This window comes from Moschus berezovskii, chromosome 1, assembly GCF_049115385.1.
Source record: "Moschus berezovskii isolate FMDL1 chromosome 1, NW_MosBer_1.0, whole genome shotgun sequence".
Lineage (NCBI taxonomy): Eukaryota > Metazoa > Chordata > Mammalia > Artiodactyla > Moschidae > Moschus > Moschus berezovskii.
The window spans coordinates 130,057,874-130,072,771 of record NC_142460.1 but is presented as its reverse complement, the minus strand read 5'-3'; the positions used below and the strand labels follow the sequence as shown (position 1 = coordinate 130,072,771).

Genomic DNA, 14,898 nt, shown 5'->3' with positions numbered 1-14,898 from the left:
CCAGTCTTTTTGATGAGACGTCAAAGAATGCAACTGCAGGGAACCAGAGAAAAAGTGAGGTTTTCACACAATGCTATTAGAGCAGACTGTCGCCAATAATGTATTGTAAGGAAAACCACCTAAAAGTCCTTTTACAAAAGTGTATTCTAAGAGAATTAAACAATGTAAAATAAAAGAGTTCTGTGGTCAAACATGCTCAGAAAATATTTAATTCAACTAGGTTGGAAAATGCTGATCTAAAGTAGTGAACAGTTCTTAACCTTAGCTACACAAATCATCTGAGGAACTTAAAAATATGCCCAGGCTCACTAGATTTAATAAATTAGACCTTGGGTGTAGAACCTGGGAATCTGACTTTTAAAAAAGTTCCATGAAAGGTATTTATATGTACCAGCAAGAAGAAACTACTCACTTCTTCAGAAAATAAATCACACAGCAACATTTATCTCTATCACTCATGTAATCACTTATTAAAAAAAAAAAAGACGTGATCTTGTTTATAATTTTTCCAACCCTTAGCTCTTATTATTTCTCATTTTGCGAAAAGATATTGTATAAACTAATACACAATATATATACAACTGTGGATCTGAAATGTCAAGTACCTTAACAAAACGACAGAGTCTTACAGCGTCTTCCCATTTTGAACTGCTTACATATTCGTGGAGAATAGCAGGATATGGTGATATGCTGATGTGAACCAGAGAGCCATCAGCTCTTCTTATAGTTACTTGATTTCCAACAAAACTCACAATATGGGGGTTTTTACTAAATTCACTGTTGAAAAAAGGCAAAGTGCAATTTATATTCTGAGCAAAAAATTTCATACAATTTAAATTTGGGAGTTGACCCCAACATACACATGAAATCTAGTCTCCAAAATGCACCCCAAGAAATTTAATTCCAGGAAGGATGTATATCTGCAAATAAATATTGCAATCTAACTTGCTATGTACACTTAGCGCAAAATATACAAACATTTTAACATGACAAAAATTATTACATATTTGACAACTATGCCTAAAAGCATTTGAAATGATCTTTTTTCCTAAGAATTAAGGTAAATCACACAAATGATTACAGCACTTAGCTTCAGCTTTTGAAAGTACAAACATTAAAAAGTTGATTCCAAGATTATTTTCTCATAATAACAGGAGGTGAACTTTAAGTAAAGAGACTAACTTCTCTTCATTAGCTAATTTTTTTTATGTGATGCCTCTCTGGTTTTGCTGACGTGAGCTTGAATATTAAGAATGAACTCAAGATAGATTTGAAAGTTAAACTAAGATTTGGCATTGAGAAGTTTTTGTATTCTACTTTGCCAAGAATAAGAGATCTCCCTGCTATTTCTTAAAGAATTTAGGACTATAAATATATTTGATTTTCTGAAGAATGTAAAATTAAAAAAAAAAACTTTTTAGTAACTTTATGTATTTTTTCTATTTTAATATCAATTTTAAAATTCAATTCTAGAGAGACATACATTCCTGAGAGTCTCAAGGTCAATGATAAAAATGGGAAAGAGTAAAGGCTGTCATAAAATTGTATATCACAGAAAAATAATGAGTGCCTAAAATAATTAAACCACATTGAAAAAACTACCTGAGTTACCATTAAACAACAGTAAACCTGAAAATCATATAAGAAAAAATTATATCCATTTAAGAAACATATAAATAAATAGTATTACATCAATACAACACTTTCAACTTGATTCCATCACTTAAATCTCATTAAATTAGCTTTAGCTGAATAATTTATTTAGTTGACTAAATAACATAAAAGATTATTTAGTAGGAATGAAATTAGAAGCAAGAATACAACACTCTGTTAGTTTTACTGATGACAATAAACAATCCCACACAGTAAAATGTTACCTTGCATCCCTTTCATATAATGTTTTAGGCAAAATGTCTCTGTCCACATAAACCGTATTGGGGTAATACCACACTGTAAATCGAGTATCTTGAAGTCCACAAAGGATATTGCACGTATCACTCCACGCCAAAGTATGCACCATTGTTCCTTATTTTAAAAAGAATGTTAATGTAATGTTAATGTATTAGTTCCATTATATAAGTATTAAAAACATATCTTTAAAATTAGCTGATGTATAAGACCCCAACTAACTGATGGTAGGTATGAGTATTTTCTGATGGTGAAAACATGTGCAAAAATTCACATAAAAATTTATGGAAATATTTGAGCATTTTACCCAGAACCATTATATTTTCAATCTGCATGTCTTTTTTTCAATGCCAAGTTAGTTGCAGCAGCTAAAGATTTGCTATCAAAATGGAATTAAAGAGCTAAGAAATGTGAGATTGCAGGGCTGACGTCCACTCACAGGCTGGTCTCTCAGATCCAGCATTTGGCCTACATTCAGACTGTCACACAGTTACGCGCTGCACCATTTTGTATACAACTCCAGGCCCACAGGCTTGAACCACTTGAAGGGACGTTCTGGTAACCACAAGCAAAAAGCCAAGTGAGAGGGAGGAACAAGATGGCGGAGGAATAGGATGGCGAGACCACTCTCTCCTCCACAAATTCATCAAAAGAACTTTTGAATGCGAGTAAAGTCCACAAAACAACTTCTGAATGCTGGCAGAGGACGTCAGGCACCCAGAAAAGCAGCCCATTGTCTTCGAAAGGAGGTAGGAAAAAACATAAAAGATAAAAAGCGAAACAAAAGAAGTAAGGACGGAGCTCCGTCCCGGGAAGGGAGGCTTTAAAAAGAGAGAAGTTTCCAAACACCAGGAAACATTCTCACTGGCGAATCTGTGGCGAGCCTTGGAAGCTCAGAGGGCCACATAACCCTCTTTTTTTTTTAAGATTTTTTTAAAACCCACAGATTACCCGCCAAACGGTAACTCCCAGCGGAGAAGCAGCGCAGACGCCTGCATACGCCATTAGCAAGCGGGGGCTGGGCAGGGAGGAGCCAGCTGAACTGCTTAGAGAGGGGACTGGGCTTGAATGCCGCGAGAACAATTTGAGAGAACTGGGGAAAGCAAAGCAGACTGTGGGATAGCTTCCCCACGAAAAGGCGGAAAGCTCTAACCTATGACTCGGCCAACCCCGCTCACAGAATAAAGGACTGAGCAGAGCGAGCCGGCTGTGGTCGGCCCATCCCCCATCCCCCGCCGAGACAGGCAGGGAGCGCAGCCAGAGCCAGAGCGGGCACCGCGGCCCCAGAAAGGCATCCGATACAAACTGCAGACAGGCTTGTTGCTAATCAGGACTTCTTGGGCTCGGGCCGGTCGATATCCCCCTGAGAAGGTGCGCCGGTTGTACACCCAGAAAACTGAGTGGCAGGGACTGGGGAGGCGATAAGTCGCAGAGACCGCGCTCGCCAAACACCTGGTCCCCTGAGCTGCTCGGACTGGGGAAGGCACAAAACGCAGGCCCAACCAAGTCTGCGCCTTTGTGGAGTACCTGAGAACCTGAACTTGAGCTGCTCAGACCTGGGAAGTGCATACAACCCGGTGCCGGCCTCGGACAGTTCCCGGCAGAGCAACCTAGAGCCTGTGCAGTGTAGACTGGGACAGCATACGTGCTGTGAGCGGGGGCAAACCCAGTGTGGCCGAGACGCTGCGAGCACTCCCCACAGACGCCAGAGATAATCGACTGCAGCGTTCCTCCCTTCCCAGAACAGGACTGAACAACTGAGCCTTAAAAAGTGTCCACCCACACCCTAGTATCCGGAGAAGGCAATGGCAAGCCACTCCAGTACTCTTGCCTGGAAAATCCCATGGATGGAGGAGCCTGGTAGGCTGCAGTCCGTGGGGTCGCTAAGGGTCGGACACGACTGAGCGACTTCACTTTCACTTTTCACTTTCACACATTGGAGAAGGAAATGGCAACCCACTCCAGTGTTCTTGCCTGGAGAATCCCAGGGACAGGGAAGCCTGGTGGGCTTCCGTCTATGGGGTCACACAGAGTCGGACACGACTGAAGTGACTTAGCAGCAGTAGCAGCACCCCCTAGTATCAGGGTGGAAATTAGACACTGAAGAGACCAGCAGACAGAAGCTAAAACAGAGGGAACCACCTTGGAAATGACAGATAGAGACGTCTAGAGACTACTCCAAGAATAAGACCAAAAACCAGAGGCAAGAGGCTTAAGCCCGAATCCTGAGAACACCAGAGAAGTCCTGACTCCAGGGAACATTAATCGATAGGAGCTCATCAAACGTCTCCATACCTACGCTAAACCCAAGGGTCAACAAGTTCCAGAGCAAGACATACCACGCAAATTCTCCAGTAACACAGGAAACTAGCCCTGAGCTTCAATATACAGGCTGCCCAAAGTCACTCCAAACCCACTGACATCTCATAACTCATTACTGGACACTTCATTGCACTCCAGAGAGAACAAATCCAGCTCCACCCACCAGAACACCGACACAGGCTTCCATAACTAGGGAACCTTGACAAGTCACCAGTCCAACCCCACACACAGCAAGGAAACTACATAATAAAGAGAATTCCACAAACGGCCAGAAGAGGGAAAGGCCACCCCAAGCAAAGCATTATAAGCAAGATGAAGAAGCAGAGAAATACCCAGCAAGTAAAGGAACAAGATAAATGCCCACCAACACAAACAAAAGAGGAAGATATAGGAATCTACATGAAAAAGAATTTCAAATTTTGGTGGTGAAAATGATTCAAAATCTTGAAAGCAAAATGGAGTTACAGATAAATAACCTGGAGAAAAGGATTGAGAAGATGGAAGAAAGGTTTAATAAGGACTTAGAGGAAATAAAAAAGAGTCAATATACAATGAATAATACAATAGATGAGATCAGAAACACTCTGGAGGGAACAAACAGTAGAATAACAGAGGCAGAAGACAGGATAAGCGAGCTAGAAGATAGAATTGTAGAAATAAATGAAACAGAGAGGAAAAAAGAAAAACAAATTAAAAGAAATGAGAACAATATTAGAGACCTCTGGGACAATGTTAAATGCTCCAACATTCGAATCATAGGAATCCCAGAAGAAGAAGACAAAAAGAAAGACCATGAGAGAATACTTGAGGAGATAATAGTTGAAAACTTCCCTAAAATAGGGAAAGAAATAATCACCCAAGTCCAAGAAACCCAGAGAGTCCCCAACAGGATAAACCCAAGGCAAAATACTCCTAGACACATATTAATCAAATTAACAAAGATCAAACACAAAGAACAAATATTAAAAGCAGCAAGGGAAAAACAGCAAATAACACACAAGGGGATTCCCATAAGGATAACAGCTGATCTTTCAACAGAAACTCTTCAGGCCAGGAGGGAATGGCAAGACATACTTAAAGTGATGAAAGAAAATAACCTACAGCCCAGACTACTGTACCCAGCAAGGATCTCATTCAAATATGAAGGAGAAATCAAAAGCTTTACAGACAAGCAAAAGCTGAGAGAATTCATCATCACCAAACCAGCTCTCCAACAAATGCTAAAGGATCTTTTCTAGACAGGAAACACAGAAAGGGTGTATAAACTCGAACCCAAAGCATTAAAGAAAATGGCTACGGGATCGTACTTATCAATAATTACCTTAAACGTAAATGGGTTGAATGCCCCAACCAAAAGACAAAGGCTGGCTGAATGGATACAAAAACAAGACCCCCATATATGTTGTCTGCAAGAGACCCACCTCAAAACGAGGGACACGTACAGACTGAAAGTGAAGGGCTGGAAAAAGATATTCCATGCAAATAGAGACCAAAAGAAAGCAGGAGTAGCAATACTCATATCAGATAAAATAGACTTTAAAACAAAGGCTGTGAAAAGAGACAAAGAAGGAAACTACATAATGATCAAAGGATCAATCCAAGATGAAGATATAACAATTATAAATATTTATGCACCCAACATAGGAGCACCGCAATATGTAAGACAATTACTAACAAGTATGAAAGGGGAAATTAACAATAATGCAATAATAGTGGGAGATTTTAATACCCCACTTACATCTATGGATAGATCAACTAAACAGAAAATTAACAAGGAAACACAATCTTTAAATGATACAATAGACCAGTTAGACCTAATTGATATCTATAGGACATTTCACCCCAAAACAATGAATTTCACCTTTTTCTCAAGTGCACATGGAACCTTTTCCAGGATAGATCACATCCTGGGCCATAAATCTAGCCTTGGTAAATTCAAAAAAGTTGAAATCATTCCATGCATCTTTTCTGACCACAATGCAGTAAAATTAGATCTCAATTATGGGAGAAAAACTATTAAACATGCCAACATATGGAGGCTGAACAACACGCTGCTGAACAACGAACAAATCACAGAAGAAATCAAAAGAGAAATCAAAATATGCATAGAAATGAATGAAAATGAAAACACAACAACCCAAAACCTCTGGGACACTGTAAAAGCAGTGCTAAGGGGGAAGTTCATAACAATACAGGCACACCTCAAGAAACAAGAAAAAAGTCAACTAAATAACCTAACTCTACATCTAAAGCAACTAGAAAAGGAAGAAATGAAGAACCCCAGGGTCAGTAGAAGGAAAGAAATTGTAAAAATTAGGGCAGAGATAAATGCAAAAGAAACAAAAGAGACTATAGCAAAAATCAACAAAGCCAAAAGCTGGTTCTTTGAGAAGGTAAATAAAATTGACAAACCACTAGCCAGACTTATCAAGAAACAAAGGGAGAAGAACCAAATCAATAAAATTAGAAATGAAAATGGAGAGATCACAACTGACAACACAGAAATACAAAGGATTATTAGAGAATACTATCAGGAATTATATGGCAATAAAATGAATAACCTGGAAGAAATGGACAAATTCCTAGAAAAATACAACTTTCCAAAACTGAACCAGGAAGAAACAGAAAATCTGAACAGACCCATCACAAGCACGGAAATTGAAACTGTAATCAAAAATCTCCCAGCAAACAAAAGCCCAGGTCCAGACGGCTTCACAGCTGAATTCTACCAAAAATTTAGAGAAGAGCTAACACCTATTCTACTCAAACTCTTCCAGAAAATTGCTGAGGAAGGGAAACTTCCAAACTCATTCTATGAGGCCACCATCACCCTAATCCCAAAACCTGGTAAAGACCCCACAAAAAAAGAAAACTACAGGCCAATATCACTGATGAACATAGATGCAAAAATCCTTAACAAAATTCTAGCAATCAGAATCCAGCAGCATATTAAGAAGATCATACATCATGACCAAGTGGGCTTTATCCCAGGAATGCAAGGATTCTTCAATATCCGCAAATCAGTCAACGTAATACACCACATTAACAAACTGAAAAATAAAAATCATATGATTATCTCAATAGATGCAGAGAAAGCCTTCGACAAAATTCAACATCCATTTATGATAAAAACCCTCCAGAAAGTGGGAATAGAAGGGACATACCTCAACATAATAAAAGCTATATATGACAAACCCACAGCAAACATTATCCTCAATGGTGAAAAACTGAAAGCATTTCCCCTAAAGTCAGGAACAAGACAAGGGTGCCCACTCTCACCACTACTATTCAACATAGTTCTGGAAGTTTTGGCTACAGCAATCAGAGCAGAAAAAGACATAAAAGGAATACAAATTGGAAAAGAAGAAGTAAAACTTTCACTGTTCGCTGATGACATGATCCTCTACACAGAAAACCCTAGAGACTCTACCAGAAAACTACTAGAGCTAATCAATGATTACAGTAACGTTGCAGGATATAAAATCAACACACAGAAATCCCTTGCATTCCTATACACTAATAATGACAAAATAGAAAGAGAAATTAAGGAAACGATTCCATTCACTGTTGCAACGAAAAGAATTAAATACTTAGGAATATATCTACCTAAGGAAACAAAAGACTTGTACATAGAAAACTATAAAACACTACTGAAAGCAATCAAAGAGGACACTAATAGATGGAGAAATATACCATGTTCATGGATTGGAAGAATAAATATTGTAAAAATGAGTATACTACCCAAAATAATTTATACATTCAATGCAATCCCTATCAAGCTACCAACGATATTTTTCACAGAACTAGAACAAATAATCTCACAATTTGTATGGAAATACAAAAAACCTCGAATAGCCAAAGCAATCTTGAGGAAGAAAAATGGAACTGGGGGAATTAACCTGCCGGACTTCAGGCTCTACTACAAAGCCACAGTCAGCAAGACAGTATGGTACTGGCATAAAGACAGAAATATAGATCAATGGAACAAAATAGAAAGCCCAGAGATAAATCCACGCATCTATGGACACCTCATCTTTGACAAAGGAGGCAAGAATATAAAATGGAGAAAAGACAGTCTCTTTAACAAGTGGTGCTGGGAAAACTGGTCAGCCACTTGTAAAAGAATGAAACTAGAACACTTCCTAACACCATACACAAAAATAAATTCAAAATGGATTAGAGAGCTAAATGTAAGACCAGAAACTATAAAACTCCTAGAGGAGAACATAGGCAAAACACTCTCCGACATAAATCACAGCAGGATCGCCAGAATATTGGAAATAAAAGCAAAAATAAACAAATGGGACCTAATTAAAATCAAAAGCTTCTGCACAGCAAAGGAAACTATAAGTAAGGTGAAAAGACAGCCTTCAGAATGGGAGAAAATAATAGCAAATGAAGCAACTGATAAAGGATTAATCTCCAAATTATACAAGCAGCTCCTGCAGCTCAATTCCAGAAAAATAAATGACCCAATCAAAAAATGGGCCAAAGAACTAAACAGACATTTCTCCAAAGAAGACATAAAGATGGCTAACAAACACATGAAAAAATGCTCAACATCCCTCATAATCAGAGAGATGCAAATCAAAACCACGATGAGATACCATTTCACACCAGTCAGAATGGCTGCTATCCAAAAGTCTACATGCAATAAATGCTGGAGAGGATATGGAGAGAAAGGAACCCTCTTACACTGTTGGTGGGAATGCAAACTAGTACAGCCACTATGGAGAACAGTGTGGAGATTCCTCAAAAAATTGGAAATAGAACTGCCATATGATCCAGCAATCGCACTCCTGGGCATACACACCGAGGAAACCAGAATTGAAAGAGACACGTGTACTCCAATGTTCATTGCAGCACTGTTTTATAATAACCAGGACATGGAAGCAACCTAGATGTCCATCTGCAGACGAATGGATAAGAAAGCTTTGGTACATATACACAATGGAGTATTATTCAGCCATTAAAAAGAATACATTTGAATCAGTTCTAATGAGGTGGATGAAACTGGAGCCATTATAAAGAGTGAAGTAAGCCAGAAAGAAAAACACCAATACAGTATACTAACACATATATATGGAATTTAGAAAGATGCAAATGATAACCCTGTATACGAGACAGCAAAAGAGACACAGATGTATAGAAAAGTCTTTGGGACTCTATGGGAGAGGGTGAGGGTGGGATGATTTGGGAGAATGGCTTCGAAACACGTATGTTGTCATATGTGAAACGAATCACTAGTTCAGGGTCAATGCATGTTATAGGATGCTCGGGGCTGGCATGCGGGGATGACCCAGAGGGAGGATAAAGGGAGGAGGGAGGTGGGAGGGGGGTTCAGGAGGGGGAACTTATGTAAACCCGGGGCAAATTCATATCAATGTATGGCAAAACCAACCAATATAATATTGTAAAATAATTTGCCTCCAATAAAAAATAAATTAATTACATTAAAAAAAAAAGAAATGTTAGGAGACCAAAGCATTATTCACAGATTCATTCAAGCAAGTAAGCTATTTAGTATAATATAAAGAGTAGATCTAAGAATACTGAAAATAATAAAAAATTTAAATGTATTACAATTATTTTACCAAGTTTGATAATCTGTTCTTCCTTCCCAAATCGTTTCACTGAAGTGATATAGAGATCTCTATTTTTATCAATGAAAGCAATTTTTCTATCATTGGTGAGTCCCTTTTGATCCAGAGCAATTTCCAAAACTTCATTCTAAAATTTTTAAAGAATGAAAATTCTGGATTAGTTTTAGTGCTTACATCAGATTATTTTAATTGTTTACTTACAAGAACATATGTTTATTTAAAGATAAATTAAATATCATTTACCTGCTTATAATGGTAAAATGTCCCTGCTAAATAACTTAACTGCTAATATAAAAATAATTCAAAAGCTGAAGTGTAATTACTTGTTTTTTAATTTACAAGGGAAAAATGCCCATTAGAACACCATAAAGTAATGTAATCTTTGAAACTCTATAAGCTGAAAAACACTTCCATTTGTGTCCATCATTTGGGCACAAGTTAGACAAATTTTGATACATCCATAAAATGTTATACTTATGGCAGGAAGAAGGACTGCAAAAGTACTTTTATTTACTGATATGGAAAAATTTCCAGAAATAGAATGTTCCATGAGAAAAGCAAAGTGCAGACTTATATGTCATCTTTTTGTAGAAGAAAGAGAAAGGAACATATACCCATTTTGTTCATGTATGCACTAAAAACCTCTGGAAGGGTAAAAAGATTAATAATGATGGCTACTTATTCGGTGGAAAGGAACTATACTGACAGGTGCAGCAGGAATAGTTTTTCACTGACTGCTTTTCCATTTCTGAACCACTGAATGTATTTGTTATTCAACTAATAATTACAAAAAGAAGAAAATAAAATATAGGGTAACACTTCACTAGTAGCACTGAACAATAAAGTTAAAAACATCTTTAAACCCTAATATATCGCTTATTGGAGGATGACTCAATGGAATCGTGCCATTTGTTTGTTCTAAGGCTAAAAGTCAGAAACTAATAAACAGCTTGCAATTCAGGATTTTTTTTTTTCAGTTTAACTACAGTCTTAAAACCTAAAAAAAAAAAAGGGTTAGAACAGGTCAATGGGAAAAGTATAAGCTGTATTGATGTATAAACACATTTTTATTTACTGATACTATATGTGCTAAAAGTTTAACCAAGATAGAATATTTTATTGAAAAGCAGTAAAGAGGGACTTCTCTGGTGGTTCAGTGGTTAAAAATCCACCTGCCAATGCAGGGGACATGAGTTCGATCCCTGGTCCAGAAACTAAGAATCCACATGCTGTGGGGTAACGAACTCACAACTACTGAGCCCATGCACTGCAATTACTGAAGTCCATGTGCCTTAACTAGAGAAAGCCCATGCACAGCAATGAAGAATGAGCACAGTCAAAAATAAATAAAACAAATAATAATTTTTAAAAAAGGAGTAAAGAGCTTGAACAAAAACACACGTTAGATTCTTTCATTCAATTAATTTGCATATATATAGCTTTCCATTACAGAATTTAATACTGCTTAGTCTTTAAGACATTTTTAGGCAAAATACTCTATATAGAATGCACACTGGTTTTAAATATAAAAGTAATCTCCATGTTTTCCTCCTTAAAATGAAAACATTAATTTTGCTCCTAGTGTTTTGCTTTCAATTTTTGTTTTCTGGCCATACCATGGAGCACATGGAACTTTGCCAATTAGGGATCAAACCCATGCTCCCTGCAATGGACGTGCAAAATCTTAACCACTGGACTACCAGGGAAGTCTGAAAACTTTAATTTTGAAAAGAAGTACATAACTATTTACATTAAAAATAGCTAATATTCATCACCTTATGAGAAAGAAACTTCCCGTCTCCCATTGGTTTTCCAGTTGATGCCTCAAAGAGGAAGATTACTTGAAAAAAAGTAAAGCAGTAATTACCATATTATATTAGAATTTTTACTGGCAAATTTCTATGGAGCTATCATAATCCTAATGAGAAATTATTTAACTTTTTGGACCACAGCATACCTATCAGCACCAAAGAGCAGCAGCATCAAATTCGTAGTTAGTAATAAGGTCATATTTCTCAGTGGAACCAAACATGTCTTCCTAAAATATACATTCCCTAATTAGAATTATTATTAACGGTATGGAATCAATGTACCACAGGATCAAAAATGGCAAGTCCAAATCTGGATGCAGTTTGTAATTTTCATAACTCTGATTTAGACCAGCATAACAACCCAGACAATCATTTCACAAAGGAAAAATGTATTGAATGCCTACTATACTACCAGGAAATTATGTAGTGATGAGTTCCCTGTGGTCAGTACACTACTGTGTGATAATTTGTGTGGTCTTTGTCTTGGGTTCCTGACACAGATCTTCCACAACCCTTGGAATTTTCTGAGTCACAGAAATGTCTTTGCTATGCTAATAGAGAGACTCTGGGTGATTCCCTAGATAGCTTCAGGATACCTATAGGGTCACCAGAAAGACCAAGCGTATGATTATAGGGTTTGGACTTTCAGTTCCCTGAAATGGGTTTTTGTGTGTTCAGTTGCTCAGTCTGTGTGTTCAGTTGCCTGACTCTTTGCAACCCTATGGACTGTAGCCTACCAGACTCCTCTGTCCATGGGATTTTTCAGGCAAGAATAGTGGAGTGGGTTGCCATTTCCTCCTCCAGGGGATCTTCCCAACCCAGGTACTGAACCTGAGTCTCCTGTGTCTCCTGCATTAGCAGGCGGATTCTTTACCACTGAGCAACTTGATGTTCAACCTCACTACACTGATGCAAAGGCTCTTGCCTGGATCATCAATGACTCATATGATGCCAAATCCAAGAGTCTATTTTTAGTCAAGAATCTACTTTTAGACTTGACCTCCCAGGAGCACTGGATACTTCTGACCATCCTCTTTCTTAAAACTCCTATGTGAACTATCAAAAAACACTGTTTTCTCCTGATTCTTTCCTATTTTGGACCATCCCTTATTCTCTTTTTGCTAGTTCTTCCTTCTTTGGTGATCCCTGTTCCTAAGTTTTGTTTTAGGTCACCTTTTCATGCTATATACTTTCCTGGATTATTTTCATGACATCAATCATTATCTAAAAAATGATAACTCAAAGTTCTCTATTTCAAATCCCATCTTTCTCAGATATTCTGAGTAGGCAAAATTGTAAAAATTATTGGAGATATGTACTGAAGAAGCCAGGAACAAAAGCTGCCTCTGCCCCTTCTCTGTTTCACCAAAAGCTTCTCCTAGTGTCATAAGTGACAGAGATATTGCCCACTATTTTTTGCTCTTTGAAAACTGTCAGTGCTTTAGTGATTCTCTTTAAGTAATTCCCAAATTACTCCAGCTCAAGATTCATCTCCAACAGTTATTTCATATGACTGAACACACACAAAGAATTACAAAAACGAAAAGACAAGTGACACGAGTAGTCAGCAAAAGAAATTGGACAATTTATACAGAATCATAAAACTGCTAGTATATGTATAACATATTTAATTTCCAGAGGATCATACTTTTTTAGTATATTGATTTATAGCTGTTAGTAAACCTTAGGATGTTAAGTCTGAGGTCACTGGCTATATTCACAGAGGAAATCATGTCTTCTCAATAAGTTATGTTCTAAAATTGCCAATCTAGCTGTCAAAAATGAAAAAAATACTGTTATAGAATTTTTAACTAAGTACAGAAACAAAAATAGAAAAATCTGACTTCCATTTTAAAAAATGCTTTGGGTATAACTAAGCCCAGTTATTTTCATAGCTATATAAACTAACTTTTTAAAAAAGTAAGTTTTCCATCCTTTTGTTGACTGCACATACTGTAAAGAGCTGGAGGTATATGGATGAATTTGTCTAATTTCCACAACTGGAGGTGGTCCTGATTCAGTGGGAGGCTGGACCTGTATTTTAATTTTAATATACAACAAAAACTGGTAGATTGGACAACTAAGGAGCTCGGAGCTGAAAGAGTTGCTTCTAAACCTAAGTAACTGCTCTCTTAACTTCACCTTCCTCTACCCAGACTTTTGTTTCAAAGAATCACTCACAATGACATCATAGTGAATCCGTGCAAGGTGGATGAGGAGAAGCAAGCCAAAAGCAATACTCCTACTCCTTAATCATAAGGAGTATCTACCTTAATCATATGTACCTCTACTCCTTAACCATAATCAAATGCACATAACATGCATTAATTGAGCACCTACTATAACGTACGACTACTAGGCTTGGTTCAAAGAATCCTGCCTGTAAAGGAACTCCCAAGTCAGGAAGGAACCACTGATTTCCTACATGAATGTTCCCCTTGAAAGAAAATTTTTACAGGTTAAAGATTCCAGGTACTTCAATTGTACTTTCTATTGTTAGTGTATATCTTTGTCTGCTGCTGCTGCTGCTAAGTCACTTCAGTCGTGTCTGACTCTGTGTGACCCCACAGACGGAAGCCCACCAGGCTCCCCTGTCCCTGGGATTCTCCAGGCAAGAACACTGGAGTGGGTTGCCATTTCCTTCTCCAATGTGTGAAAGTGAAAAGTGAAAGTGAAGTTGCTCAGTCATGTCTGACTCGTAGCGACCCCATGGACTGCAGCCTACCAGGCTCCTCCATCCATGGGATTTTCTAGGCAAGAGTACTGAAGTGGCTTGCCATAGCCTTCAGTAATTACTAGTTTCTTTAAACATAAGAAAACTATTTTCCTTCTCAATTTTCTATCAGTTCTACAATAATTTTAGTTTTAGTTTTTAAAATTTTCTGTTTATGGCAGGATGGAATAACATGATTATTTTTTTCAACAAAGTTTATGTAAGTAAAACATAATTTATTTCCATGTAAATCCATAACTCTGAAAATGTTCATAATTCTTTTTGGCTCTAAAATTCTACGAATTATCAACGGCTTAAATGATAATGAAATATGTTTCAGGTGTGAATTAACTATAGGAAAATTCAGAATAAGGTATATTCCGTTGGAAACATATATACCTTACTATAGCTTCCATCTAAAATATGTGATGTTGAATAAGGAAAGCATAGAAACTTCATAGTGATCACTGGGATTTTCAAATTTAAGTTTACTGAAGACAAAAATCTGACTTCCAAGTTATTAACAATTACACTCCCATCT

At 37.4% G+C, this 14,898-nt stretch overlaps 1 protein-coding gene across 3 annotated transcripts in view; it reads right to left on the bottom strand.

The window, feature by feature from the left end:
- The window catches only part of IFT80 (intraflagellar transport 80), a 138,309-nt gene that overhangs the window by 24,206 nt on the left and 99,205 nt on the right, over window positions 1–14,898 (bottom strand). For all 3 annotated transcript variants that reach the window (XM_055410678.2, XM_055410669.2, XM_055410695.2), the window contains 4 exons: window positions 11,609–11,673; window positions 9,825–9,960; window positions 1,878–2,025; window positions 606–777 (listed from right to left, as the gene is read on the bottom strand). In XM_055410678.2, coding sequence (XP_055266653.2) covers window positions 606–777; window positions 1,878–2,025; window positions 9,825–9,960; window positions 11,609–11,673 — 521 coding nt within the window. The remainder of the gene's footprint in view (window positions 1–605; window positions 778–1,877; window positions 2,026–9,824; window positions 9,961–11,608; window positions 11,674–14,898) is intronic.